We start from the raw sequence: 22,059 nt of genomic DNA, 5'->3' as shown, positions 1-22,059 counted from the left end.
CTACCAGGTTTCCTTTTTAAATGATAAAGCAATATAATTTAGACAAAAGTTAAAAAATTTAATTCTGTTTTATCAATTTTTGTGCTTGGTTTTTGACATTAACCCTTGAAGGATAAATCGATAATTTGTCGAATGGAACTATTCCTGTACTGTTGGTAAAGAACCTTGAATAGTTCACTCTCTTTAATTATTTGAAAAGCTATTCTTCGTGTTTTTTTCATTATAAACTTGGGTTTTTCCTTAAACTACCCCCTAGTTTGCGGCTTTTTGCCAATCATGCCCTTAATGTGCCAATCGGTTATCGATGCCTGAAATTGGGCGTAATTTAAGTTTCATAAGTGCAGATGCGTCTTAAATAAATATTTAAGTTAAAATATTTACCGGCACCTCTTAACTGGCTTAAATTATTGCACTCCGATAACTCTGGTGAAGGGGTATCCCTGACGCTTGGGCCGATTAGTGCGGTCCATCACTGCGGGCACACTGGTTGGACCGTGGTGAAAAAACGCAGCCAAATTGGGTTATGTAGCGGCCCAGAGTGCAGGCGACCCCAATCGAGGGACAGGAACGTAGGTATACACATGGAAAACGGAAATATGGATCCCCCGAAACCGAGCAGGCCGGGAGGTAGCAGTAAGAGGCAGCCCCGCCTAGCCCAGCCAGTCCCACATTTCGCTCCGTACTCGTCGCACCCCGAACCAATGTGCACCGCGTGGAGGAGCAGCGTTGCACTGAAGCGCCACCGAAGCAACCCTGTCGAGTAGTCGATACCCTCCGCACAGGTACTCGCTCGCCCAGCGGCAGCCATTTTAACTTCTGGCGTCGAAAATACGGCGAGGAAATCTGAGAAGCCGGAGATCCTGTTGTCTGTGTGGTTTTTTCGCATCCAGCGCAAGCAGTGTGTAGTGCTCGAGGGCCGTGGAACCAGTGAGTGTGCGAGGAAGTTGAGAAGCGAGCGTTCGATCGAGAGGATTCCCGAGTCGTAATCTAACCAAGAGCGAAGCGAAGATGTCGATGTCTGCCACGTGCTACAAGTGCAACCGGCCGGGCCACTTTGCCCGGGACTGCAGTCTCGGCGGCGGCGTTGGACCAGGAGGCGTCGGTGGAGGCGGCGGCGGCGGTGGCGGCGGCATGCGCGGCGGCGATGGCGGCGGCATGCGTCGCAACCGCGAGAAGTGCTACAAATGCAACCAGTTCGGGCACTTCGCACGTGCCTGCCCCGAGGAGGCCGAGCGCTGCTACCGCTGCAACGGCATCGGGCACATCTCGAAGGACTGCACCCAGGCGGACAACCCGACCTGCTACCGGTGCAACAAGACCGGGCACTGGGTGCGCAACTGCCCCGAGGCCGTGAACGAGCGCGGACCGACCAATGTGTCGTGCTACAAGTGCAACCGCACAGGCCACATCTCCAAGAACTGCCCGGACACGTCCAAGACTTGCTACGGCTGCGGCAAGAGCGGACATCTGCGGCGCGAGTGCGACGAGAAGGGCGGAAGGAACTAGGCGCCACCCACCACCAGTGGCACCTCGAACAGAAGAGAAATGTAATCATCGAAGGAGGGAATGAGTAATAATTCAACACACGAAGAACAACAAGAAGAAGATGAGAAGAAAAAACATGAAAAACGAAAAATCAATTTGCTACAACATTCACAAATGCCAGCCAACAACAACAACAGCAGCAGCAGCACCCAATTCAAGATCAACCCCTCCAAAACACAAAAGCCCCACACAACCACCCACCCACCCACACCTCACACACCCATTAACTCACACGCAGACTACGACCATCTATAATCCAGTAAATCATCGAGTAAACCATCTCTGATTCCAAAGCCGAGCCTGCAGCGCGGTGCCAACGTCCCGAGAACTGAGAGAAGAGAAGCAGTAGCAGAGGAATCGGGCTTTCCACAAGGGATAGGGAAAGCCAGCGGAAGAATCAGTAGAGGTAGAAAGGCTCTACGAGAAGAAGAACCTGAAGACGATAGCCAACGGCAGCTGTGCAGCCGAGAGAGCAGATAACGCCGACGTAGAGAGGATGAGGAAGAAGACACGACGACCCAATTTGTAAGATGAGACTAAACCGCAACAGCAACAACAAGAGAAATCACCAAGCAAACCACTTTACTATAATTATACCTATATGATTATGCTGCAAAAAGTGTTTGAATTTACTAATTACATTATAACGAATGGAATGAAACTATATAAGATTATATAAAGAAACAACACGAAAAAAAACATACCTTAAAGAATACTATATAAAGATAATGATCCTATTAGGAGTTCCACAGCCAGAAACAACCGAAAGAAAAAGCGTAAATAAAAATGATAAAAACCAATGAAAATGCGAAGAATCAGGCGGCGAAGAGAAGACCATACGTTACCACTCCACTCCACTCAACTCCACTCCATCTAGCTGCTGCCGGCGAGCCTTGGGATTTCTACAGGATGCACGACTGCCTACCCAGTAACCAGTATCCCACCCCGAGCCACCCATCCATACCGAACTACCACTACACACACCTATACCATCATACACCCATCAAGAGCCACATGATCCAAGACGCCCGGCAAGATCTCTCGAGCGGGGTAGCATAGCTGTGGAGCCAACGGGGGCAGCGAAACAAGAACAGAGAAGCAGACAAAGAACAAGAAGAGAACATCAACAATGGTGGACGTACGACGACGACTATGAAAACGGAACGCAACGCTGGAGAGGATGAGCTAAGCGGGTTGGGCGAGGAGCAGAAGACGACGCAGAAGCGGCAGGGCAACCCGGCAACCCAGCAGAATAAGACTAGCAAGCAGCACTCAGAACACTCACCGGGGGAAGAAGAAGACATGGCACACACACACCTTCAGTTCAGTTGGACGGACGGGACACAAAGATGCGAAACCTACGTACGATGAAGAAAATGAAAATTCAAATATCACTGTGATTGTTTTTTAATTGTAAATTAAAATGCTGGAGCTGCTGATTTGAGACAAAAAAATAGTAGGAGAGCGACTTGGTGACTTTCTTGGTCAAGGGGAAGGTAATTGGTATTTAATTGTATTGCTTTACTTCTTTTTAAAACCCCCTCCCAACCCCCTCGGAAGTTTCCAGAGCAGCCGCCCCTGGCCCGGAGAGAGTGATCACTCTCTCTCTGCCAACCCGTTTGCCGGCAATTGCAGCTGCGAACACATGGCGCGGGCAGCTGATGGGGCTCTCTCCGCTCTCACTCGCCCCGCGTGTGTGTGTGCGCCGCTTTCTTTGCAGTTTCGTACCACCGCACGGCATACATATGTACGAACGCTAAGTGAATGTATGCATGTACGAATGGTGCTGCAAAGTACAGTCGCCGCTAATGGTGAAAAATGGCAGTGCGAAAAGGCAGCACGAGAGAGCGGGGCGGAGAGAGCGAGTCGCCGGGGTGGCAGCCTCAACTCCGCCGGCTGCACTTGGCAACAGCGACTCCAATTGAGGGTCAAGGTCAGCGCTCGCGCATCAGCTGCTGCGCATGTGTGACGATCGCGCTGGCCGGGAGCGAGGGGGGCGGGGCGGAGTCCGCGGGAGCCGCACTCGGCTCTCTGGAGCCGCGTGGCAAGAAGAAGAGCGGTTGGCAAGAGCTGTTTCGGCGGTCCGCAAGCCGGTTTAACCTCTTTTTCGCGGTCCCACTGTATTTCGCTGCGGGGCGTACCAAGTAATCGCTGCACTTAGGCCTGCGAGGGGCGCTGCAGATGTTCTGGAAGCACCCATCACATGTTCCGGGCAGCTTCCTCCAATGGACGGTAAATACCTTATATATATCATGTCAAGTTTAAAGTAGGTTTTAATCTTAATTTCTACTGTAACAACCTAGTCTGAATTACCATGAGAAGTAAATAACAGTCGTGGGGTTTATAACCAGAGACTGAATATATTATAATCAATAATTAATTCGCTTTCAGAAAAGAAAAGTAGCAAAAGGATTATTATTTTGAAATCCAAGTTTACAGATTGCCTTAATGAGGATCAGAAAGCTGGCCTTACTTTTCTATAACACTTTAGATACCTAAAAGTTTGGTCTTTAAATAACTTACTTTTTTATATCGGAATTTAATTTTAAAATAAAATGACCAAAATTTAGATGGTACCTAATTATATTGCTATTTTATTATGAACTCTTATTCAAATTACTTTATAATAATTTGAAGTTAAGAATTCAATGATACATATTTGGCTACTCTATAGAGCTTTTTCTTAAAACAACAACTTGAAACTCTCGGGATTTTTTTAAATTTCAAAAATCTGACATTTCCATTATAAAATTGAAAGTTAAACAAATCTGCTTCTGGAAGTAAGTTCTTCAAAATTGTTCTTTGTAATACAAAAAAAAAAAATATGCCCAAGAGTAATTGTAGTGATTGCACCTGCCGTTTGGCCAACGAGGTGGGCCAACTAAAGGGTAACGATATTAAGAGTGGAGAAGCACCACCTGGGACTCCTTCTAATGAGACCGCTTCCCATAGCTATCGTCAATGCCCAGAGCAAGACGCTCGCCAAGCTGGTCAGGCAGATGAGGGAAGGCTGCAGAAAGGACGAGGAGCCCAAGGAATGCACGCTCTGCGGGCTGAATCCTTGCCTGAAGTGCCTGCAGCCCGATATACTCTATCACCTGGGACTAGACACGGAGACCACCGACTTTCCCAAGGTTTTCGGGGATGTGCGGGTAAGTCCTATTCACGCTCCTAAATCCAGATTATACCACTGTTTCAACTGACTAGTTTGTTTGCATGGGAGGAACCCCCGGGCGGATGGAGAACTTTGCCTACTACGTGATGCAGGAGATCGGGCTGAAGATCAATGCGGCCACCAAGCTACGGGACATGTCGGAGGCGGGCAAGCGGTTCTCCCTGTTCAAGGTGGGCCCCGTGCTCTGCGCCAGCCACGGCATGGGTTGTCCTTCGATCTCCATCCTGCTGCACGAGCTCATCAAGATGATGTACCACGCCAAGTGCAAGGACCCCGTCTTCATCAGGATCGGCACCTGTGGGGGCATAGGCGTCGATCCCGGCACTGTTGTCATCTCCTCGGAGGCGGTCGATGGTCGCCTGAACCCCGCCCACGAGATCCTGGTGCACGGCATCAGCGTCCAGCACGCCAGCCAGCTGGACGAGGGTCTGGCCGATGAAATCAAGATGTGCCACGATCCCGATAAGGACAATTTCGAAACCGTAATAGGGAGGACCCTGTGTGCGCACGACTTCTACGAGGGCCAGTCCCGGCTGGACGGCGCCTTTTGCGAGTACACGCTGGAGAACAAGCAGACCTACTTGGAGCAGCTGCAGACCCAGCAGGTGAAGAACATCGAGATGGAGAGTCTGGCCTTTGCCGCCCTCACCAGTCGGGCCAATATCAGGGGAGCAGTCGTCTGCGTGGCCATTCTGAATCGCCTCAATGGAGATCAGGTGAGCCAAGGAGCTTCTAGAATCTAGATTATAAACTACCATATCTTAACATATCACATCGCATCCTTAAATTCATTCTTTATCTTAACTTTTGTAATTTACCTAAAATTTCACATAGATTAAAACGCCTCATGAGACTCTGGCCAAATGGGAGAAGCGACCTGGTGAGCTGGTCGCCCGATACATACGCAAGACTCTCTACTTTAACGAAAACGACAACGATTCGGAGGAACCCGAAGACGAGACCGAGAAAAGAGCTTCTCAGGGTGCGGCTGGAGACACCCAAAAAGCACCTGTGGAGGAAGCCGAATAATAATCCTATGTCATCAGTGTAAATGTCGTATCTCACGATGGTGAATACAATTCTAGGATACTCCTATTGGGTACCAATAGACAACTCATCATAACATATGTTTCCCTACAACATCAATAGTTTTGATCATATAAGACACCTCCGAGTGTTCAGTTCAATGGTAAAGATTCTTTTATTTAATGCTCAATTACAGTATTAGGAATTTATGCTACACACTTGATAGGTTTCTTCGGGTTTCATTTTTGGTTAGTACAGCTGTTGGAGAACCTTTGGGCAGAGGCTAGGAGACTCGCTTAACGCTAAACTAGTCACGAAATGAGTACCAATGCGACCAGGGCGTAGTGCACCTGGAGCTCTAATAGAATCACAAACAAAGTACACAATGCACATGCATATATAGCTAATATAATCGTAATCCGTATCGATATATCCGTATTAAGTTACATTTTAAACTAAAACATGAGGTTCTGGTTCTATGGATTTCACTGTCCATCCACCGGAATCAGTAGCTTGATGGCGATGGATGGCCAAGGATCGGTGCTCCTCTACTTCTCCGACTTGTTGCGCATTTTGACCTGACCAGTGGCGGTGCCACCCACCTGGGATCTCTCCGATTTCCGGCTGCTCGACCGGGGCAAAGTGGTGCAGCTAGCAGACATGGATTTGTCCTGCAATAAGTCAAGAGAGGGAAGCAAAGGATTAGAGTCTAGTCGTTACATAGGAGACTTCAAACAACATGCTGCAAATCCTTAAAACTGGGTGTTAGTAACTGTAGCAAAACTGTACAAGAGGACAATGCCAACGATTTGGGGCCATGGGAGTTAAAGGCGGAGCTGAAATCGCCGGCGGTGAGCGAAACATAACACTGGGATGATGAGAGCTTCGATAACGGGCTTGCGGCTGGGCTTACTTCAAATCTGCGTCTCTCTGGCCGCCAGCTGCTCATCCTCCGGCTGCTGGCTGGGATTAGCTTTGTTACGCAGCACATTAGCTTTGATTTGCTTGAACAGTTGGCCGATACCTGACTTGCGCTCCACGCTGCCCGTCGACGTCTGGCTGATGGCGTCCGGTTGGGGACTCAACGAGTGCCTCTTCGGCGGCAGGGGCGGAGGTGGAGCCCGCCCCTTGCCATGATTGGCCCTGGGTCGCAGGGCGGGCGACGGCGAGCTCGATTTGGAGGGCTCTGGTTCCAGTTGGGCGCGGAAACTGTGCTTAATCTCCTCCAGGGTGGCCAGCATTTCACGCGGCGACATCGGGCGCTGTCGCTCGGGCAGAAAGGGGTCTGGTGCGGATGCAGATGTGCTCAAAACCAACAAAAAGGGATCTATGGGTGCTTGGACATATGGTTTGCTTTGGTGAGGTTCAGTGGTGCCAGCGAATCCATTCGTATTCTGATTTTGTAACTTCTCAACAGATACCTCCGCGCCCAAATCATTGAACGTTTTGGCATCCACTTCAGCTGCGTCTAGTTGATTTGGTTCTTCAAACAATGCGTCTTCAAACTCCTCCTCTTGTGTGAAATTATTTTGTGATATCTCTACTTCATAAATCTCCTCCTCTATCAAGGGCAAGGCCTCAAAGAAGTCCTCATCCTCCGCGACATCTTTTTGCTCTTCCTCCTTCACCACCTCCTCCCGAAACGGGATTCTTTCAAAGCTCTCCACAATCTTCAGTTCCTGGGCCGCTGGAACCGAGTTCTCCCCGCACACACCTTGAAAGTACAGCTGGTTCTCTAAGTAGACCTCGTCCCTCATCTCCTCCAGCAACTGCTAACCAACACCAATCTCCAAAAGGATTAAGATATTCGCAGATAAAAGTACCCAAGAGATCCCTACCTCATTGCGTTTGGACTTGGCCCGACCCTTGGAAGCATTCGTCATGGAGGAGGTGCGACTGAGACCGCTCACGGGCTCGGCACTCGAGTAGCCGGAGCTGATGTCATCCTGGCTGCGAATGTTGTAGCTGTGGTGGTAAAGAAGCAGATCAATAGAGTTCCAGAGGTATATCTTGTGCGGTACTCCTATGCATATTATTTATTATAACTCACTTGAAATCGCCCGCGTTCTTGGCGGTCACGTCCACCTCCGTGAAGTACATGCCAGTGGAGTGGCGGGTGCCACTGCCGGATCTGCCCACTGGCGTTTGGTTCCGTGGCCTGAGGATACGAGCGCCCGTGGACGGCGAACGCATGACCACCGCCGACGAGGCCATCGAGGACATCATCACGGCGTCCATCTCGTCCTGCGTGCGGTGCATGTCCGGCTCGCTCAGATCGCTGAGGCTGTAGCTCCGCTTGATCGTCTGCACCAGGTTGCCGCCACCCTTCAAGTGGATGGCCGTGGTGGGTGGTTGGTGGAGTAGAGCACAAGAGTTGGCATTTGAGTTATTTAATTTGAACTACAACTAGTCGAAAACTTAGGTGTAAACATAGCAATAATACATGATTGGAGAAAATTAAAACTGCAAGTGGGCGACGGGGTTATGGTGATGTGGACATGTGAGTGTATCGCTGAGTGTTTAAAATTCGATCTTTCGCTGAGTATCTGAATGGTTGCCGCGGCGGCCATCTCTAGTAGTTCTCCACGTCCACATCGGGCGTGGGATCGCGCAGCTTGCGGCGCGACCGGATCACATTGGTGGAGCTGCCGGCGGCGGCTTCTGTATCGTTGTTTTTCTGGCCACGTTTGCCTCCAGTTCTGGCGGTGCCTGCGGCGCGACGTGGCTGCGCCTTCCGGACCGGCAGGTCCCGCAGCCTGGCTGCTCCGGCATCACCCGTGGGCTCATCTTCCTGCTCAACCTCCTCGGACACCTCACGGATGACCAGGCGCCTGGTCTCGGCCCTCGGCTCGTAGATGTTCTCCGTATAGCTGTCGATGCTGCTCAGGGAACTGGCCCGCGGCAGCCAGTTGTCCGTGCTGTCCATCGTGTCCTGGCCCCGGTACAGCTCGTCCGCCGAATGGGAGTTCTGCAGGCCACGTCCCTGGCCCGATGGAGCCGTGGTCAGCGCATAGGTCTAACGGTTAGCGGGTTAGTGGCAATCGAGCGGTGCAGGCAGGTGCGTTTAGTTGGGGTTTTGATTGTTTTGGTTTTTGATTGGTGGTTCGGTTAAATGCAAAGAAACATAAGTGAAGAAACGAAAAAGTTAATTAAAATAGAGGCAACGCAAAAGTCTCAAATTGAAATGAATTGCAGCTGGGTCAAATGAGGCACATACACACACGCTCAGCAATGTCTCATGCCCGGTGTCTTTCTATCTATTTATATTTATTTGCCCTACCCTAGAGGCGATTCGGAATTGGAATTAGAATTGTGCAACTGGGCAACTGAGAAGGGGACAATGAAATCGGCGGAATCGGAATGCAAATGTGGACCCAAGGAGTGCCGGCAGATGTCTTCGCAACAAACGGCGCACAATGGACTCTTCTGGAGGACCCAAGAGCCAGTATTTTTTGCTTTTGTTTCCAGGGAGAACAAGTTTCTTTGTCTAGGAACAAAGGAGAGCAGCTCCCTTTCTGATGATTGATTCGCTATATACTTCACAAGTAAACCTACCACTTTGTTTCTTTGAAACACGTAACACAGTCCTATAAATATATTCAGGTTCAACAACCAAATAAACCAAGTTCTAGCCAATAACATTATCATTCTTCATAAAAAATGTGCTATCTTTGTGTAATAACTAGGATAAATGAATATTACATATATTATACGAGTATAAGCTTTCCCTCTTCTTTGAAATTCTCACAAAGGAATTCCTTTGTCTGCTGACAAAGAAGGAAGCTCAAGAGTTCCAGAAATCTGATGATTAAGTCGGTTTCTTGTAAGCTCACATGAAGCTATATATCATGATCACTTGCACCTTTCAGATCGTTTGTCTGTGCATACTCTTTTGACCTACATCAACGGGCAGTATTTATTTATGAACTAATGCATCTCTGCCCTCCAGATTCTACCCATTGACTGCGGCCCACAAGTGTCTTGGCCCACATCCGAATTGTTTACGAACAGTTGTGAATTGCGACGGGTATCTGGGATCTTGGCATGGCTTTGGTTTGGTTTGCTCGGCTTCTGTTTTTATTACATCGTTTCAACATGTTGATTTATCTTTCAGCGTATACCACATATAGTGTATATAGTGATCTAGCTACACAAAGAGAAACACACTACAAACTAATCGAAAGAAACACGCAAAGGCACAAAAGAGCATTCAATTCTAGACGTTTAAACTAAATAATAATTAAAGTAAATGTGAAGAGAAGGCGGTCTGATGATGCAGGCGAGGATGATGATGATGGAGGTTCTCTTGGTGGCGGAGCCGCTGCGGATTGCTGACCAGTTCGCGGCGATGATGATCGCGGTGAGCACGCGAGAGTGTTGCGCAAAACGTTCGAATATAGAACAGCTGAAGCTCATTTTATGCAACGACGCTGGAGGCGATCGAAAATGGCCAAATGAGTCGAGTGAGTGTGCGAGATGGTGGGTCGGTTGGTGGGTGTCTGGGTGGGGTGAGTGTGTCAGGGGGCGCTGTGGGCGGAGGGTGTGGGGAGGATTACCTTGATGGCCGTCTGCATGAGCACATTGGTGGCATAGTTGACTCCCTTGGAGCCCAGCTGCAGGACCGCCGAATAGCCCCGCTCCTTGGCCTGGTTCACGTACTCGTCGATCTCCTAAACAAAGAGAGCAATTTAAGATGTACAGAGAGCTATACTAGAGGTTGAGATTCCGGCCCCACCTGTTCGTGGCGCGTCAACATGGGGTGCACGAACTTGCGATACAGCGTCGAACTGCCCTTAGTGGCCGGCGAGAGGAGCCAGAAGACCAGGGCCACCTTCACCTCGTAGTAGAACGGCAGCCAGGAGATGAAGATGTCCGTGAATGTTTCGATGCAGGTGAAAAATGCAAAGACAATCCAGTACATCATCCATTTTACCTTCGCGAAGATAAAGAAGAGAACATTAAATGATTATTTAATACAAATTATTATAATAAAACTCAATTTGCAGCATATCAACTCAATTAATTTTGACAAATTGATATTATATTCAATGGCTCATTATATTTATACGTATATGTGGGCATTTAATTTAATTTAGATTGATTATTATTCAAATAAGCTTGGAACGACTACTATTAAATACCCATTAAGAGGTAACTTGATTATCAACATGGTTACAATAAGAGATACCCTTTTTTAGTTACTGACGCAAATTCCAGATAGGTACTCACATATTCCTTGACATCCTTGGTCCTGACGGCCTTGTAGGAGGCGTAGGCCGGGTACAGGGTGCCGCAGAACAATCTGAAAGCGGGAAAGAGTAAACTCTGGGCACAAGTGCGCGGTGCTAGGAATATGACGAGCAGCGAGCAGATGCAGGCGGTGTTGAAGGAGAGACACGGCAGCGGGCAGCGCTGCAGCAGCTCCAAGAGTCGCCCCAGGGCATTGAGATTCTGGACCACCTTGGGTGTGGGCGTGGGCGGAACATTCTGCTCCACTACGTAGGCTCCACCGTACTCGTTCTCGGGGAAGTCGCTCTCCAGCGAGCTCAGCGAGTCGCCCAGCTGGTACAGTGGATACGCAGCCCTTTGCTGCTGCTGCTGCGGGGCGTAGATAAACTTGGGATAGACGGGGACCACATCCTCGGGCTGATCCTCGAGCGAGTAGCTGCGGCCGTAGACGGTGCCCGGCGGATGACGTAGGCGGCGGAGATTAGCTGGCCGCTGGTAGAAGAGCGGCTGCTCCTGCTGATAGATGGGCCTCATGGCGACGGGGATGCATTGCCCGCAGCGCGGATCGCAGATCGCTGTTCCTGGCCGCTAGAACGCCGAGCAGAGACTGCCGGAGGAGCTCAGCGATCGGGGATCCGGCGTCTAACGCTCAGGCGGGGGTCTATTAATAACCCACGATCGGGTCGGGAGAGAGCTGGCGATAGAGAGGCCGCCGTGGCAATGTTTACACGGCGGAATGTGCCGCAGTTCCGAGCGACAGATGTGTTTGGAAACATAGCACTTCTACGACTGGAGATCTTAAACCCTCTGTATAAGGCGTATTTTACAGGAAAATCGAGGATTATGCATAAAGCTTCTAGTGGTTTTACGAGAATCTCTATGTTCTAAATAATCGCTGTTTAAAACGAATCAATTGAAATTGTAAAATGCCTTCTCTTTGATTTTTTTAATACAGATTTTAAACTTTAGTTTATAATTTGAATGCTCAAAGCCTTAAATAAATGTCTGCTCAAGAAGCTCGCTATTTTCCGACTAAAATAGAAGAACAATATCTACTATCTATCTTTAAGAAGGATATTATTCATTCCAAAAGTATTTTAAAGTATTTAAAGGATTTATCTGTATTTAAATGTGTACAAATTCAGGTTGACGCATTAGTTATCTTTGACGCATTTTTATTTTAAATTTAAAAAAAATTTATGTTTTATACCTATTTGAAAAGGATATTGTTCATAGCAAAAGCACTTTAAGGATTTCCCTGCATTTTAAAATATGCAAGTTAAGGTTGACGCATAAGTTATACTTAGTAACTAAGCAATCTTACTATTTACTATTTTTTAATTAGGAATGTTCTTTTTCAAACTAACAAAAGGCATTGAATGTTTTTCATAATACTTTCCCTGCACTTGAGAATGATCCAGAATACCAATCAAGCCCTTAGTTGCCCTACTGAATCTAATCAGTGCTCTGCAGCGGGGGAAGACTGCATGTGGGGGTCCCAACAAGGAGTTCCTACCAACTGCCCCGCCACTGTGGGCATGAGCAATCGCTGGGTTTGCCAATTCGACCGCGATCTATAAATATTGACGGCAGTGGAGTCGCAAAGAGAGTCGCCGGGTCGGCTGTATGCACATGATCTGCGCCCAAATCGGGCGAGTGCGCCGGCCTCGGAGCCTCGCCAGCCCGGGGTCTTGGAGCCCCGTGGAGTGGCGACTCCAAATTAGGAGCTCCACCGGGGGCTGCGCACTCGCACGCACGCAAGTGCGCGGTACTGGCGGCGCTGCGGCGACAGCTGATTATAAACAAACAACCTGGAATCGGCGAGTCGAGAAACCACGGAAGTACACAAAAATCAGAAGCGTGACGCCCACACCACTTGGCCGCGACGACGGCGGCTTTCGTAGGTGCTTTTTCTCTCGGTTCCGAAGGCCGAGCTCGGCGTGATTTGGGGGTCAGCGGCTGCAGCGCTCCCACTCGCACTCGCGCTGCGCTCGCTCACGGGGGTCATGGAGCTGGGGACTGCTGGAGGGTCACTCATTACTCACTACGCATTACTCACATGATAAGCCGCGAGAACAGGCTGCTGATCATCTTGGGGCTGCGAAAATACAGGGTATCACTAGGGTGTCATGCGGTATCCTCTCCCCCAGCTCACCCTTGGCTATCACCTGCGACTCCTCGACTGCTCCGTGTGCTGTGTTCCTGTTTTTGGACAAGGCCTTGCCTGGAATTTCGAACTATTCAGCAATTTCCCTTGCTTCTGACAGCTTTTCCGGGGGTCACTTCGCCTCGCAGGAGGAGGACTTCAATTATGGGCTACGCAATTGAGCACCGTGTTGCGTCGCACCTGGATAATCGCGACTCTCTACCTGCGGCTGCACCGCCTAGCCAGCACCTCCGTTTTCACTCAGAAACGACGCTTTGTGCCCGCTTTTGCCCTGGCTGCATTGCCCGCGAACAAATCTTTTGTTTAATTCCCAGCAAACAAAAAGCAGCGCGACAGGGACGGAGGAACAACAACCAAGCGAAAAACAACAACGAAGCACAGGCCGATAAGTCGCTCGTATTTTCGCTACGTAAGCAGACGTAAGGAGCGTAAGCAAACGTGAGACTGAGGGTATTCCCTTAACTGTTGAATTGCCTAAAATTGCCAGTTCATTTTAGGAGTTCAGATTGCCAAATTTCCAGTCTGTGTTGACCAAGGATTAATTTTAAAATGTAGGATAATGCCGTAAATAAGCCAAACAACTAAACTATTAGAACTGCTAACAGGCAGCATTCTATTCTATACCCCTTGCTCGTATATTTTATAGGATTGCCCTGATTGCTGATTGTCTTTCTTGGACATGCTGAAAAACACAAAGAAACCCGTTTTGGTCAAATCCTGACTATTACATATAATTTTGAAACTTTTAACTTTTAATGTTAAACCATAAAATGCATATTTAAAAAATGTATAAAACAACTAAAGAGAATACAAAACAAGAGCTCTGAAAGGTTTCCATGTTTTTAGTATTTTTTGTGGTGTGGTGAAATTGTTCCGTGTTGAGTTCCGAGTGAGTTTCTAGAGTGACCGTACCCGCGTGGCGCGCTTTTTGTTTACCTGCGATTTCACCTCTCTTGACCTGCAGCCACACTACTGGCTCGAACTGAAATTTAGAAAAACTGCGCGAAATTGCCAAAATAATAGCGAAATCCGACGAAATGGCGCAAAACGCACCCGCCTGCAGGGACACACAGGTGAGCAAAGTGATTCATGAGTCCTAGCCAGCGAATTCAATGCCCTCCTCGCAGGATTTTCAATTTAAGCTGCACGACAAGTTCGTGGCGTTCAAAAAATGCGGCGACCCCCGCAGCAATGTGAAACTGCTGGCGATCTCCAGCAGCCGGGGACTGCTCTTCGCCGGCAACCCCAACCAGCCGGAACTGAAGGGTGAGCTAGGGTCCCAGCCGTGCGTACACACCAACTAATCCCCTTCCCCCTGCAGTGATCATCGCCAAGGACCTGGCCAATGCCAAGAGCACGGGCCAGCAGCCTCAGGCGCGACTGGTGCCGTTGCCCAGTGTTCCCAACTACATCGCCTGCAGCTCCGACGGCAACCTGCTGGCCGTCAACCACACCCAGAACGGCACCAGCCTGCTGAGCATCTACTCGGTGCAGTCCTTTATGACCCCGGACATTCGGCCCGTTTACAACATCCGCCTGGCCGCAGAGGACCACGTGCACGCCGTCCAGCTGCTGTGGAATCCCGTGCTGCCCAACAGCCTGGCCGTCGTCCTGAGCAACGGAGCCCTTGGCATGTATGCTCTCAAGGAGGGCGGCAACTTCGAAATGCACTCGCTGGACAAGAGCCAGCAGGTGAAGTGCGGCTGCTGGTCGCCGAAGGGTAAACAGATCGTGCTCGGCTTTCCCGCCGGCAAGGTGCAGCAGTTCAAGCCGGATCTGACGCCCGCCAAGACGCTGTTGTGTCCGCCGAACATCCATGACGCGCCCTTCGACACCATCGCCATCCAGTGGCTGTCGACGTTCCAGTTTGCGGTGATCTTCCTGCAGCACGGCGAGGACTGCAATCCCTCGCTGTACATCCTCAACGCCCCCAAGGCTGGGGCACCCAGCTACATCAACTACTACGACATCTGCTACAGCCTGAATGGTCCGCGAAATCATCAGTTCCTCTTCAGCCATGTGGCCCCGTGGAATCTGCTGCTCGTGATCTCAGCCAATGGCGTGGAGGTCGGCGTGATGGGCACCTCGGAGGCCGGTGATACGCCCGCCTGGCACCAGTTTACTTTGCTGGATGAAGCGCGCATTGAGCTGCCCCTCAATGAGACCAATCAAGAGGAGACCTTCCCGCTCGGCTTTGCCTACGATACGTCCTCGACGCACCAGCTGACCATAAACGAGCAGAAGCTGCAGACCATGCCCATGGTGCACGTTTTGGGCTCGGATGGAACCCTCCTCTCCTTCAATTTCCTGAACATGCTGCCGACAGCGGTGTCTGTTTGCTCGCCACCGCCCCCAGTGGCTGATACTTCGGGACAGTTCAAGCCGCTGAACTCGTTGCTTCCCAGTGAGGATGAGGAGCAGCCGGCTGCGGCAGCCAGTCCGCCGCCCAAGACTCCTGCGGTGTCTGCTCCCTCGGACATATCGTTCGCCTTCACACCGAATACGGTTACTTCAACGCCGGCTCCCTCAAAGGATAAGCCGTCATCGCTGTTCTCAGGCTTTGGAGCAGCTGCAGCCAAACCTCCAGCCCCGCAGCTGTCCTTCGGAGCTGCGCCGACTCCCGCTCCACTTTCGTTCGGAGCTGCAACTACCGCACCAGCCAAGCCGGCCGCAGCATTTGGTGGATTTGCAGCACCAGCAACGACATCGGCCATGAGTTCAATGTTCTCCGCACCCGGAGCGAATGCCTTCGGCGGATTGGCAACGAACAAACCAGCAGGGACTCCTCGTGCCGCAGCACCAGAAACCAGTGCTCCAGCAGCTGCTTCAGCTCCTGCAACCAAACCACTCTACACTGTTCCCCCGACTTTTACACCGGTGGCCTCGAAGGCAGCCCCATCGGCTGCTCCACCTCCAAGTGTGGAAAGCACCCTTAAGCCAGATGACACGGAGCCCATTATCAAGGACATGATTGCCCTGCAAATCGACGCCTTCAGCCAGGATATCCAAAAGCAAAAGGATCAGACAAATGAGCTGCTTAAAGGCGTGAGTAAAAACTACTTCCGTTTGTTTATGTTTTAAATAAAAGGTTTGGATTCCGTAGATTGCAGCGCCATCAACTCTGCGGGTATTTGCCAAACGCTTGGATGACCTGCAGGAGCTGAACGAACAAGCCAAGGATGTGGAGTTTGAGTTGGATGTACAGGGATTGCGGCAGGGTCTGAACGAGGCCTATGCCATCGTAGCCGAGTGCCGTGGCAAGCTGGAGATTTACAGGAAACCCGAGTGGGTTGCACAATCTTAATTTTGGAGCACAAATTATAGCCCTACTTCATTTCAGTATCACGCGTCTCATGAACTCCAGTTCCTGCGATCCCGCTGGCCGCCGAATGCTGGCCCGCCTGCAGAGCTATGTGGCCGCCAATGAGGCCCAGCTGCGTCTCGCCCAGCAGCATGTTGATGTGCAGTGGGAGCAGTTCCAGGACATGGTGCGGCGCAACTCCAAGTCCCGCATGCACATGCCGTGTCTGGAAGGCATCTACCAGCGACTGACCAGGCTGCAAAACCTCGCTTCTGATCAGCGCATCCTGCAGAACAATATCAAAGCCAAGCTCAAGGAGCGCGGACTGCTTCAGGCTGCCCTTCTCGACCAGGAGAACAGCCGCACACGCACCAACGAAGCGTGAGTAGGAGTTTTCATCTCTCTGATTTGAGTATAACCAATCATTTCTCCTGCAGAGTGGAAACTCTGGCCGACTCCATTCTCTCGATGAGTCTAAGCCAGGTAGTGGACTCCAATGCAGCCAAACTCACGCATCAGCGGCTGCAGAAGATTCGAAAGGTTGTCCAGCTGCAGAAGATCAATATTATATGTCCCCAGCGACCGGATCGCGTGGGACTCAAGTCGGAGGTCATCTTGGAAACCAAGCGCAGGGCGGAGCAGATCAAGAAGGCGGCCGCCAAGCCAGCAACGGCCAACAAGTACACCCAGGCAGCAGTGGCTCCACCTCCTGCACCAGCTGCTGCGCCCACACCTCAAACTCTTCCGACAGCGGCTCCTCAGTTGCCAAAACCCATGCCATCTAAGCCAGTAGTTGTGGAGAAACCCCACCCCCTTCCGGTGGCGCCTCCTGTGTCGACGCCATTCTCCTTCAGCCAGAGCAGCCCGTTTGTGAAGACCTCCACTGTGACTCCCACGACAAATACCGTGACTCCTGGCGAGGCTGCCAAGCCGGGTCTCTCCATGTTCGGCGGTCTGAGTAGCGGTAGTTCCAGCTTCAGTTTTGGTGGTGCTGCTCCCAAGTCGGCGCTCTCATTCGGAGGAGGATCTTCTGCTGCGGAAACATCTCCAACTACAGTAACGAAACCAGTGGCTGAAAAAGAACAGCCTGCTCCAGAGCCTGCTAAGCCTAAGGAGCAGAAACAAGGATTTGAAATCAAACCTGTGAAACCCGTTCCTGAAGCAACAAAAGTAGCACCTCAAACTCCAAAGGCAGAGACCTCCAACAAATCCTTTGGGTTTGGAGGCTTTACAGGAACTGGCGGAGCTGTGGGAAGTGCTTCTAGCTCTCCGTTCAGCTTTGGTGGATTGGGCTCCTCCCTTGGCTTTGGAGGAACTGCCCCTGCCGTTCCGAAATCGGAAGCTCCTAGCACTGCAGTCACTGCGCCAGTTGTGTCATTTGGCTTGTTCTCGGCAACTGTAGCCAAACCAACGACCACTGAGCCCACAGTGACTAGCAGCACCGCCTCGACAACTAGCAAACCAACGCCTGTTATTGCATCCCCAGCTTCAACTGATGTTCCTCCAGCAAGCACGACCACCGGAGGGGCCACCAATTCGGATCCCACTGGCGGTCTTTTCGGCTCTGTCAACATTTGCAAGCCCAATACACCAGCAGGTAGGCTGTTATTTTGAACTCTTTTAACACATTAGTTACATTTCTTATTTTCCTTTTTAGATTCCCCTAAACCAGCCAATATTTTTGGAGGCCTCACTGGTGGTTCGGGCCCTGGAAGCTTCTCGTTTGGCGGAGGAGCTGGAGATGCCTCAAAGGGACTATTTGGCAACACCACTAAACCAGCAATGACTATAGCAGCTGCTTCAACTGTTGCGGAGACCACCGTCAAAACGGATCCCATTACAACAACGGCAGCACCAGCTGCAGCTGTGACCACGACTGTTGCGGCAAGTCCAGCAGCGAATCCTCCGGCAGCGACAGCAGCCACAACTAGCGCAACAGTGTCATCCAGCACTGCTGTTCCGGGCAGCGCCTTCTCCTTCTCAAACGCGTTTAGCAGCCTGAGCGCAGGAGGTGTGCCAACTACTACTGCTGCTGCTCCCTTGGCTGCGACCAGCTCCACCACATCCACAGCCAGCAACTCGTCGACCTCAGTGTTCGGCGGAGGCGGCTTTGCAGCAGCAACAGCTTCGACAGCGGCTCCAGTGGCTAGTCCCTTCCAAACGGCTGCAAAGACCACAGCTCCGAGTGGAAACATTTTCGGCAGCATACCCAAGCCGGAGACGAGTGTTTTTGGAGCATCTCCTACAAATCCCACGGCTGCAGCTTCGCCAGCTGCCCCTCCCACGGGTCTTTTTGCGTCGGCTGCCATTAGCAACCCGTCGCCATTCGGCAGTCCTTCAACTGCAGCACCTGCATCCGGCGGCAACATCTTTGGTCAAGCTGCCAAGCCGAATGTATTTGGACAACCGGCCGCTACAGCCGAGGGCGGAGGATCTATTTTCGGCGGTGGAACCAATTCACCATTTGGATCGAGCTCCATTTTCGGGGGAAGTAATCAACAAAGCCCTGTCGCCGCCCCCGCTGCTGGCGGTACCTCAATCTTCGGGCAAAATGTGTTTGGTCAGCCAGCGGCAGCTACACCGGCAGCAGGCGGAAACATATTCTCCAATCCCGTGGGCACCCCGCAAGCTTCTGCCTTCGGGGGCGGAGGCAGCTCCATCTTTGGATCACCTGCTCCAGCGGCAGCTTCGCCAGTCTCTGGCGGCTCTATCTTTGGTGGCGGCAGCAGCTCTGGCGGATTTGGTTCCTTCTCGCAGACAACACCAGCTCAAGGTGGCTTCGGCGGGGGATTTGCTCAGGGCGGCGGTGGATCAGTGGCCCAGACAGGCTTTGGATCGCCTCAAACGGCGCAGCAGCAGCCGGCACCAGGCGGATTTGGAGCTAAGCCGGTGTTCGGATCGCCGGCCTTCGGAGCGAGCCCCACCTTTGGGGGCGGAGCCACCTTTGGCAGTCCCAAGGGATTCGGTGGATTCGGCGCGACCAGCCCTGTGGCATCACCTCCAGCCTTCGGGGCTGCAGGCAAGCCGGCGCAGGGAAATATCTTTGAAACATTGGGTGGCCAGGAGTCTGGCCTCTCCTTCGGAAATTTGGCACAGACCGGAAATTCCAATACCCAGAAACCGGCCTTCGGAGGGTGAGTCAGCAGCACGTTCATTTTCCTCATAGCTCTAAGCGATAAACCACTTTTTCCCTTGCAGATCGAGTTTTATGAATTATCGTTGAGTTGTTCCTGTAAATGTTATTAAAATAGCCATTTAAAATATATATGTGTCATTATTAAAATTAAAAAAATCCCCGGTCTTATCTTGATACTTATTATGGAAGTAAAATTTGCAAATTTATGTGCGCTAAACGCAAGTGATAAGCCCCTCTGATAAATGAGCGACTTGAGCTCTCTTCTAGGGGTGCTCGCGAGTGTGCAATTTATTCCGCTAAAACATCTCTTAGAATGCAGACGCGTTTGGCCTGGGCTCCGTTGCTCGCTTGGTTCCTGGTCCGCCTAGGACTAGGACTAGGATACCAGTTTCTGGAGCAGCCGTGCGGCAACATGTTGGCTATGAAGATCAGGAACGGCGAGAATGCCGCTCAGCAACACTCCGCCTGGATGGCAGCCGTGTATAATTCGCGTAATGAATTTATATGCGGTGGCACGCTGATAACCAAACGTACGTATTTTTAAGAAGCACAACATTGGTCCGAATACAGAATCGCTTTTTAGGCTTCGTCCTCACTGCTGCCCATTGCATATATGGCCAAGACGGACTGTAAGTACTGTAACTATACTTTTTATCGATGCTAAATAATATTTGCTTCGAGTTTAGAACCGTGAGATTGGGAGCATACAACAAAAGTGATCCAGCAAGCCAGAAGAGTGTCGAAACAGCAGTACGACATCCTTCGTTCACGGGATATTCCTGGGATGGAAATGATATAGGCCTGCTCAAGTTGAACAGCAGCGTGGTCTACGATTGTAAGTGAACGGATTCCCCGCCTGTAGACGGCAGTTAACTAAAATTCTCCATCCTTCCAGATAACATTCATCCAATTTGCATCAGTTTGGACAGAAATTTGTTGAGCGAAGTCGAAAATGGGTCCATGCTCAGAGCTCTAGGCTGGGGACGAACGAAACGCGACGGCCAGGAAAGCGATATACTTCAAACCATCATGCTTAGAAACTTGAATCGAGCCCTTTGCTCGCAGAAGTTCTATGTGACTCCCAGTTCCAAGGAGTTATGCGTTGGCTCCACAAGCGGAGACACCTGCAGTGGCGATTCAGGTGGTCCGTTGACCGTCACCGTCGATAAAGGCAGTCGTGAAGTTCAGCTCGCGATCTTGAGCTATGGAGATTTCTATTGCAATGGACTAGGAGTTTATACCCGTGTGGCGAGCTATGTGGACTGGATTGAAGATACCATTAAGAAGTTTGACACTCCGAACATGTCGGCGGGCATGAACGCGATACCGCTGCAGCCTCGAGAGAATTGGTTGTACGGAGACTGTGGTGGAAATACCGTAGCATCGCACTTGCAGGCAACCATTTACGGACCCGGGTTTGTGGCCCGGGGCGTTATGATCTCTGACCGTGAGTACCAGCCGTTTTTCAGTTATATCAAGTTAACCCTGAGTTACTAGGGATCGTGATCATTCCAAGTGATACGGTTATTTGTCTTGAAAACAATGTATTTTTAAGTTCATTTAAATTTTTAATTTCTTGCCGACTATCAGTTGTACCCCCATCAAATGTCAGAAGCTTATTTCAAGATTAGCAAAAGTAAACCATTTAATGACCCTGCAATTTCAGGATTTGTCCTAACGAATGCCAGAGGCTTGCCTGCAAATTCTGCTTTCTTGTAAGTAGCCCTAAAATGTTGCATGTTGATTAACTGAGAGTTATCCTCCACAGGGAAGTGGGTGTGCTGGGAGTCCAAGGAACCCAGCAAGCGTACAAAGTGATCGGAATGTTCCAAAGCACGAGTGTTGCTTTGCTAAAACTTAGTCTCCGGATAACAGGCCCAGGTAACGTAATTTGTTTTCGAAGGTTATAATAAGTATATAATATAATGCCTACCTTTCAGATGGACTGAAACCGATCTGTATGCTTTCGAAAGCAGGTCTCCAGCACGCGGTCGTTTCCACTCTTCCTTTCGCTGTGCTTGACTATGTGCACGGCTCAGACGGAAGCTTAAGGGCTTATGAGTTCAACGCCAGCGCTCTTCATCCCAATGAATGTTACTACGAAATCGGGAGGCAGATCGAGTCGAGTGAAATCTGTGTGAAAACTCCTGCTGAAACAAGCCAGAACTACGGCAGGCAGGGCGACATATTGGGCAAAAAGATTAGGGATTTCGGCAAGGAACGGATCGTTTTGTACGGCATGCTCAGATACTCAACTGGCGGTGTAAACGTTTTCACCAAAGTTGCCCAGCAAACGGAGTGGATCGAACATATTGTCAAGGCCAATTCATCATAGAAATGTTATGGGGCGGAAATATTTGAACAACATTAAATGAATATTAAAAATATTAAGTTTTCTGATCTAGGGTAATAAAAATGTTGTGTGTTTGCGGAAAGACAAAGCATTTAATCACAGTTCCAGTCGCCCATCATACTAGCAA

At 50.3% G+C, this 22,059-nt stretch overlaps 5 protein-coding genes across 18 annotated transcripts; 4 read left to right on the top strand and 1 right to left on the bottom strand.

Annotated features, from left to right (window-relative positions):
• Positions 1-699: 699 nt before the first annotated feature.
• Positions 700-3,001, top strand: LOC108022859 (CCHC-type zinc finger nucleic acid binding protein). Its single transcript, XM_017092035.3, has one exon. It carries the CDS (start codon positions 1,009-1,011, stop codon positions 1,504-1,506), a length of 498 nt encoding a protein of 165 aa, XP_016947524.1. The 5' UTR covers positions 700-1,008; the 3' UTR covers positions 1,507-3,001.
• A 634-nt stretch (positions 3,002-3,635) lies between these two features.
• On the top strand, positions 3,636-5,860 carry LOC108022857 (uridine phosphorylase 1). Of its 2 annotated transcripts, none has more exons than XM_017092034.3 (4): positions 3,636-3,777; positions 4,498-4,697; positions 4,753-5,436; positions 5,555-5,860. In XM_017092034.3, the coding sequence occupies exons 1-4, from the start codon at positions 3,771-3,773 to the stop codon at positions 5,747-5,749; spliced, it is 1,086 nt and encodes a 361-aa protein (XP_016947523.1). In that variant the 5' UTR covers positions 3,636-3,770; the 3' UTR covers positions 5,750-5,860. The 2 variants fall into 2 exon arrangements, with proteins under 2 accessions (XP_016947523.1, XP_016947522.1); XM_017092033.3 differs by lacking the exon at positions 3,636-3,777 and adding an exon at positions 4,266-4,433.
• Positions 5,861-5,897: 37 nt separating this feature from the next.
• Positions 5,898-13,513, bottom strand: LOC108022782 (receptor expression-enhancing protein 1). Of its 13 annotated transcripts, none has more exons than XM_017091902.3 (9): positions 13,131-13,513; positions 13,035-13,073; positions 10,976-11,048; positions 10,482-10,679; positions 10,303-10,416; positions 7,797-8,071; positions 7,585-7,711; positions 6,771-7,515; positions 5,898-6,417 (listed from the first exon to the last, which is right to left on the bottom strand). In XM_017091902.3, exons 2-9 carry the CDS (start codon positions 13,064-13,066, stop codon positions 6,398-6,400), a joined length of 1,584 nt encoding a protein of 527 aa, XP_016947391.1. In that variant the 5' UTR covers positions 13,067-13,073; positions 13,131-13,513; the 3' UTR covers positions 5,898-6,397. The 13 variants fall into 13 exon arrangements, with proteins under 13 accessions (XP_016947391.1, XP_016947394.1, XP_016947387.1 ...); XM_017091900.3 differs by having other exon boundaries at positions 6,274-6,417; positions 6,660-7,518; XM_017091901.3 differs by having other exon boundaries at positions 6,274-6,417; positions 6,660-7,515.
• A 570-nt stretch (positions 13,514-14,083) lies between these two features.
• Positions 14,084-19,755, top strand: LOC108022473 (nuclear pore complex protein Nup214). The gene is made up of 8 exons (XM_017091422.3): positions 14,084-14,215; positions 14,270-14,408; positions 14,464-16,187; positions 16,246-16,427; positions 16,483-16,824; positions 16,881-18,040; positions 18,101-19,577; positions 19,642-19,755. Exons 1-8 carry the CDS (start codon positions 14,180-14,182, stop codon positions 19,664-19,666), a joined length of 5,085 nt encoding a protein of 1,694 aa, XP_016946911.1. The 5' UTR covers positions 14,084-14,179; the 3' UTR covers positions 19,667-19,755.
• A 75-nt stretch (positions 19,756-19,830) lies between these two features.
• Positions 19,831-21,966, top strand: LOC108022474 (polyserase-2). Its single transcript, XM_044092539.2, has 7 exons — positions 19,831-20,109; positions 20,163-20,208; positions 20,266-20,414; positions 20,475-21,026; positions 21,246-21,294; positions 21,348-21,460; positions 21,520-21,966. Exons 1-7 carry the CDS (start codon positions 19,893-19,895, stop codon positions 21,912-21,914), a joined length of 1,521 nt encoding a protein of 506 aa, XP_043948474.1. The 5' UTR covers positions 19,831-19,892; the 3' UTR covers positions 21,915-21,966.
• Positions 21,967-22,059: the final 93 nt, after the last annotated feature.

Source organism: Drosophila biarmipes, chromosome 2R (genome assembly GCF_025231255.1).
Source record: "Drosophila biarmipes strain raj3 chromosome 2R, RU_DBia_V1.1, whole genome shotgun sequence".
Taxonomy (NCBI): Eukaryota; Metazoa; Arthropoda; class Insecta; order Diptera; family Drosophilidae; genus Drosophila; species Drosophila biarmipes.
The sequence above is the reverse complement of the archived record's forward strand: the minus strand, read 5'-3'. Positions and strand labels throughout refer to the sequence as shown.

Bases quoted from the DNA above. Each gene is read 5' to 3' on its own strand.
- LOC108022859 (XM_017092035.3), top strand. From the start codon at position 1,009: ATGTCGATGTCTGCCACGTGCTACAAGTGCAACCGGCCGGGCCACTTT.
- LOC108022474 (XM_044092539.2), top strand. From the start codon at position 19,893: ATGCAGACGCGTTTGGCCTGGGCTCCGTTGCTCGCTTGGTTCCTGGTC. The intron at 21,295-21,347 runs GTAAGTAGCCCT...TATCCTCCACAG, and splicing joins CCTGCAAATTCTGCTTTCTT to GGAAGTGGGTGTGCTGGGAG. The intron at 21,461-21,519 runs GTAACGTAATTT...CCTACCTTTCAG, and splicing joins TCTCCGGATAACAGGCCCAG to ATGGACTGAAACCGATCTGT.
- LOC108022473 (XM_017091422.3), top strand. From the start codon at position 14,180: ATGGCGCAAAACGCACCCGCCTGCAGGGACACACAG. The intron at 14,409-14,463 runs GTGAGCTAGGGT...TTCCCCCTGCAG, and splicing joins CAACCAGCCGGAACTGAAGG to TGATCATCGCCAAGGACCTG. The intron at 16,825-16,880 runs GTGAGTAGGAGT...TTTCTCCTGCAG, and splicing joins CGCACACGCACCAACGAAGC to AGTGGAAACTCTGGCCGACT.
- LOC108022857 (XM_017092033.3), top strand. From the start codon at position 4,370: ATGCCCAAGAGTAATTGTAGTGATTGCACCTGCCGTTTGGCCAACGAG. The intron at 4,698-4,752 runs GTAAGTCCTATT...TCAACTGACTAG, and splicing joins AGGTTTTCGGGGATGTGCGG to TTTGTTTGCATGGGAGGAAC. The intron at 5,437-5,554 runs GTGAGCCAAGGA...AATTTCACATAG, and splicing joins ATCGCCTCAATGGAGATCAG to ATTAAAACGCCTCATGAGAC.
- LOC108022782 (XM_017091895.3), bottom strand. From the start codon at position 11,509: ATGAGGCCCATCTATCAGCAGGAGCAGCCGCTCTTCTACCAGCGGCCA. The intron at 10,680-10,975 runs GTGAGTACCTAT...ATCTTCGCGAAG, and splicing joins CCAAGGATGTCAAGGAATAT to GTAAAATGGATGATGTACTG. The intron at 7,519-7,584 runs GTAGGGATCTCT...GGTGTTGGTTAG, and splicing joins CCAAGTCCAAACGCAATGAG to CAGTTGCTGGAGGAGATGAG.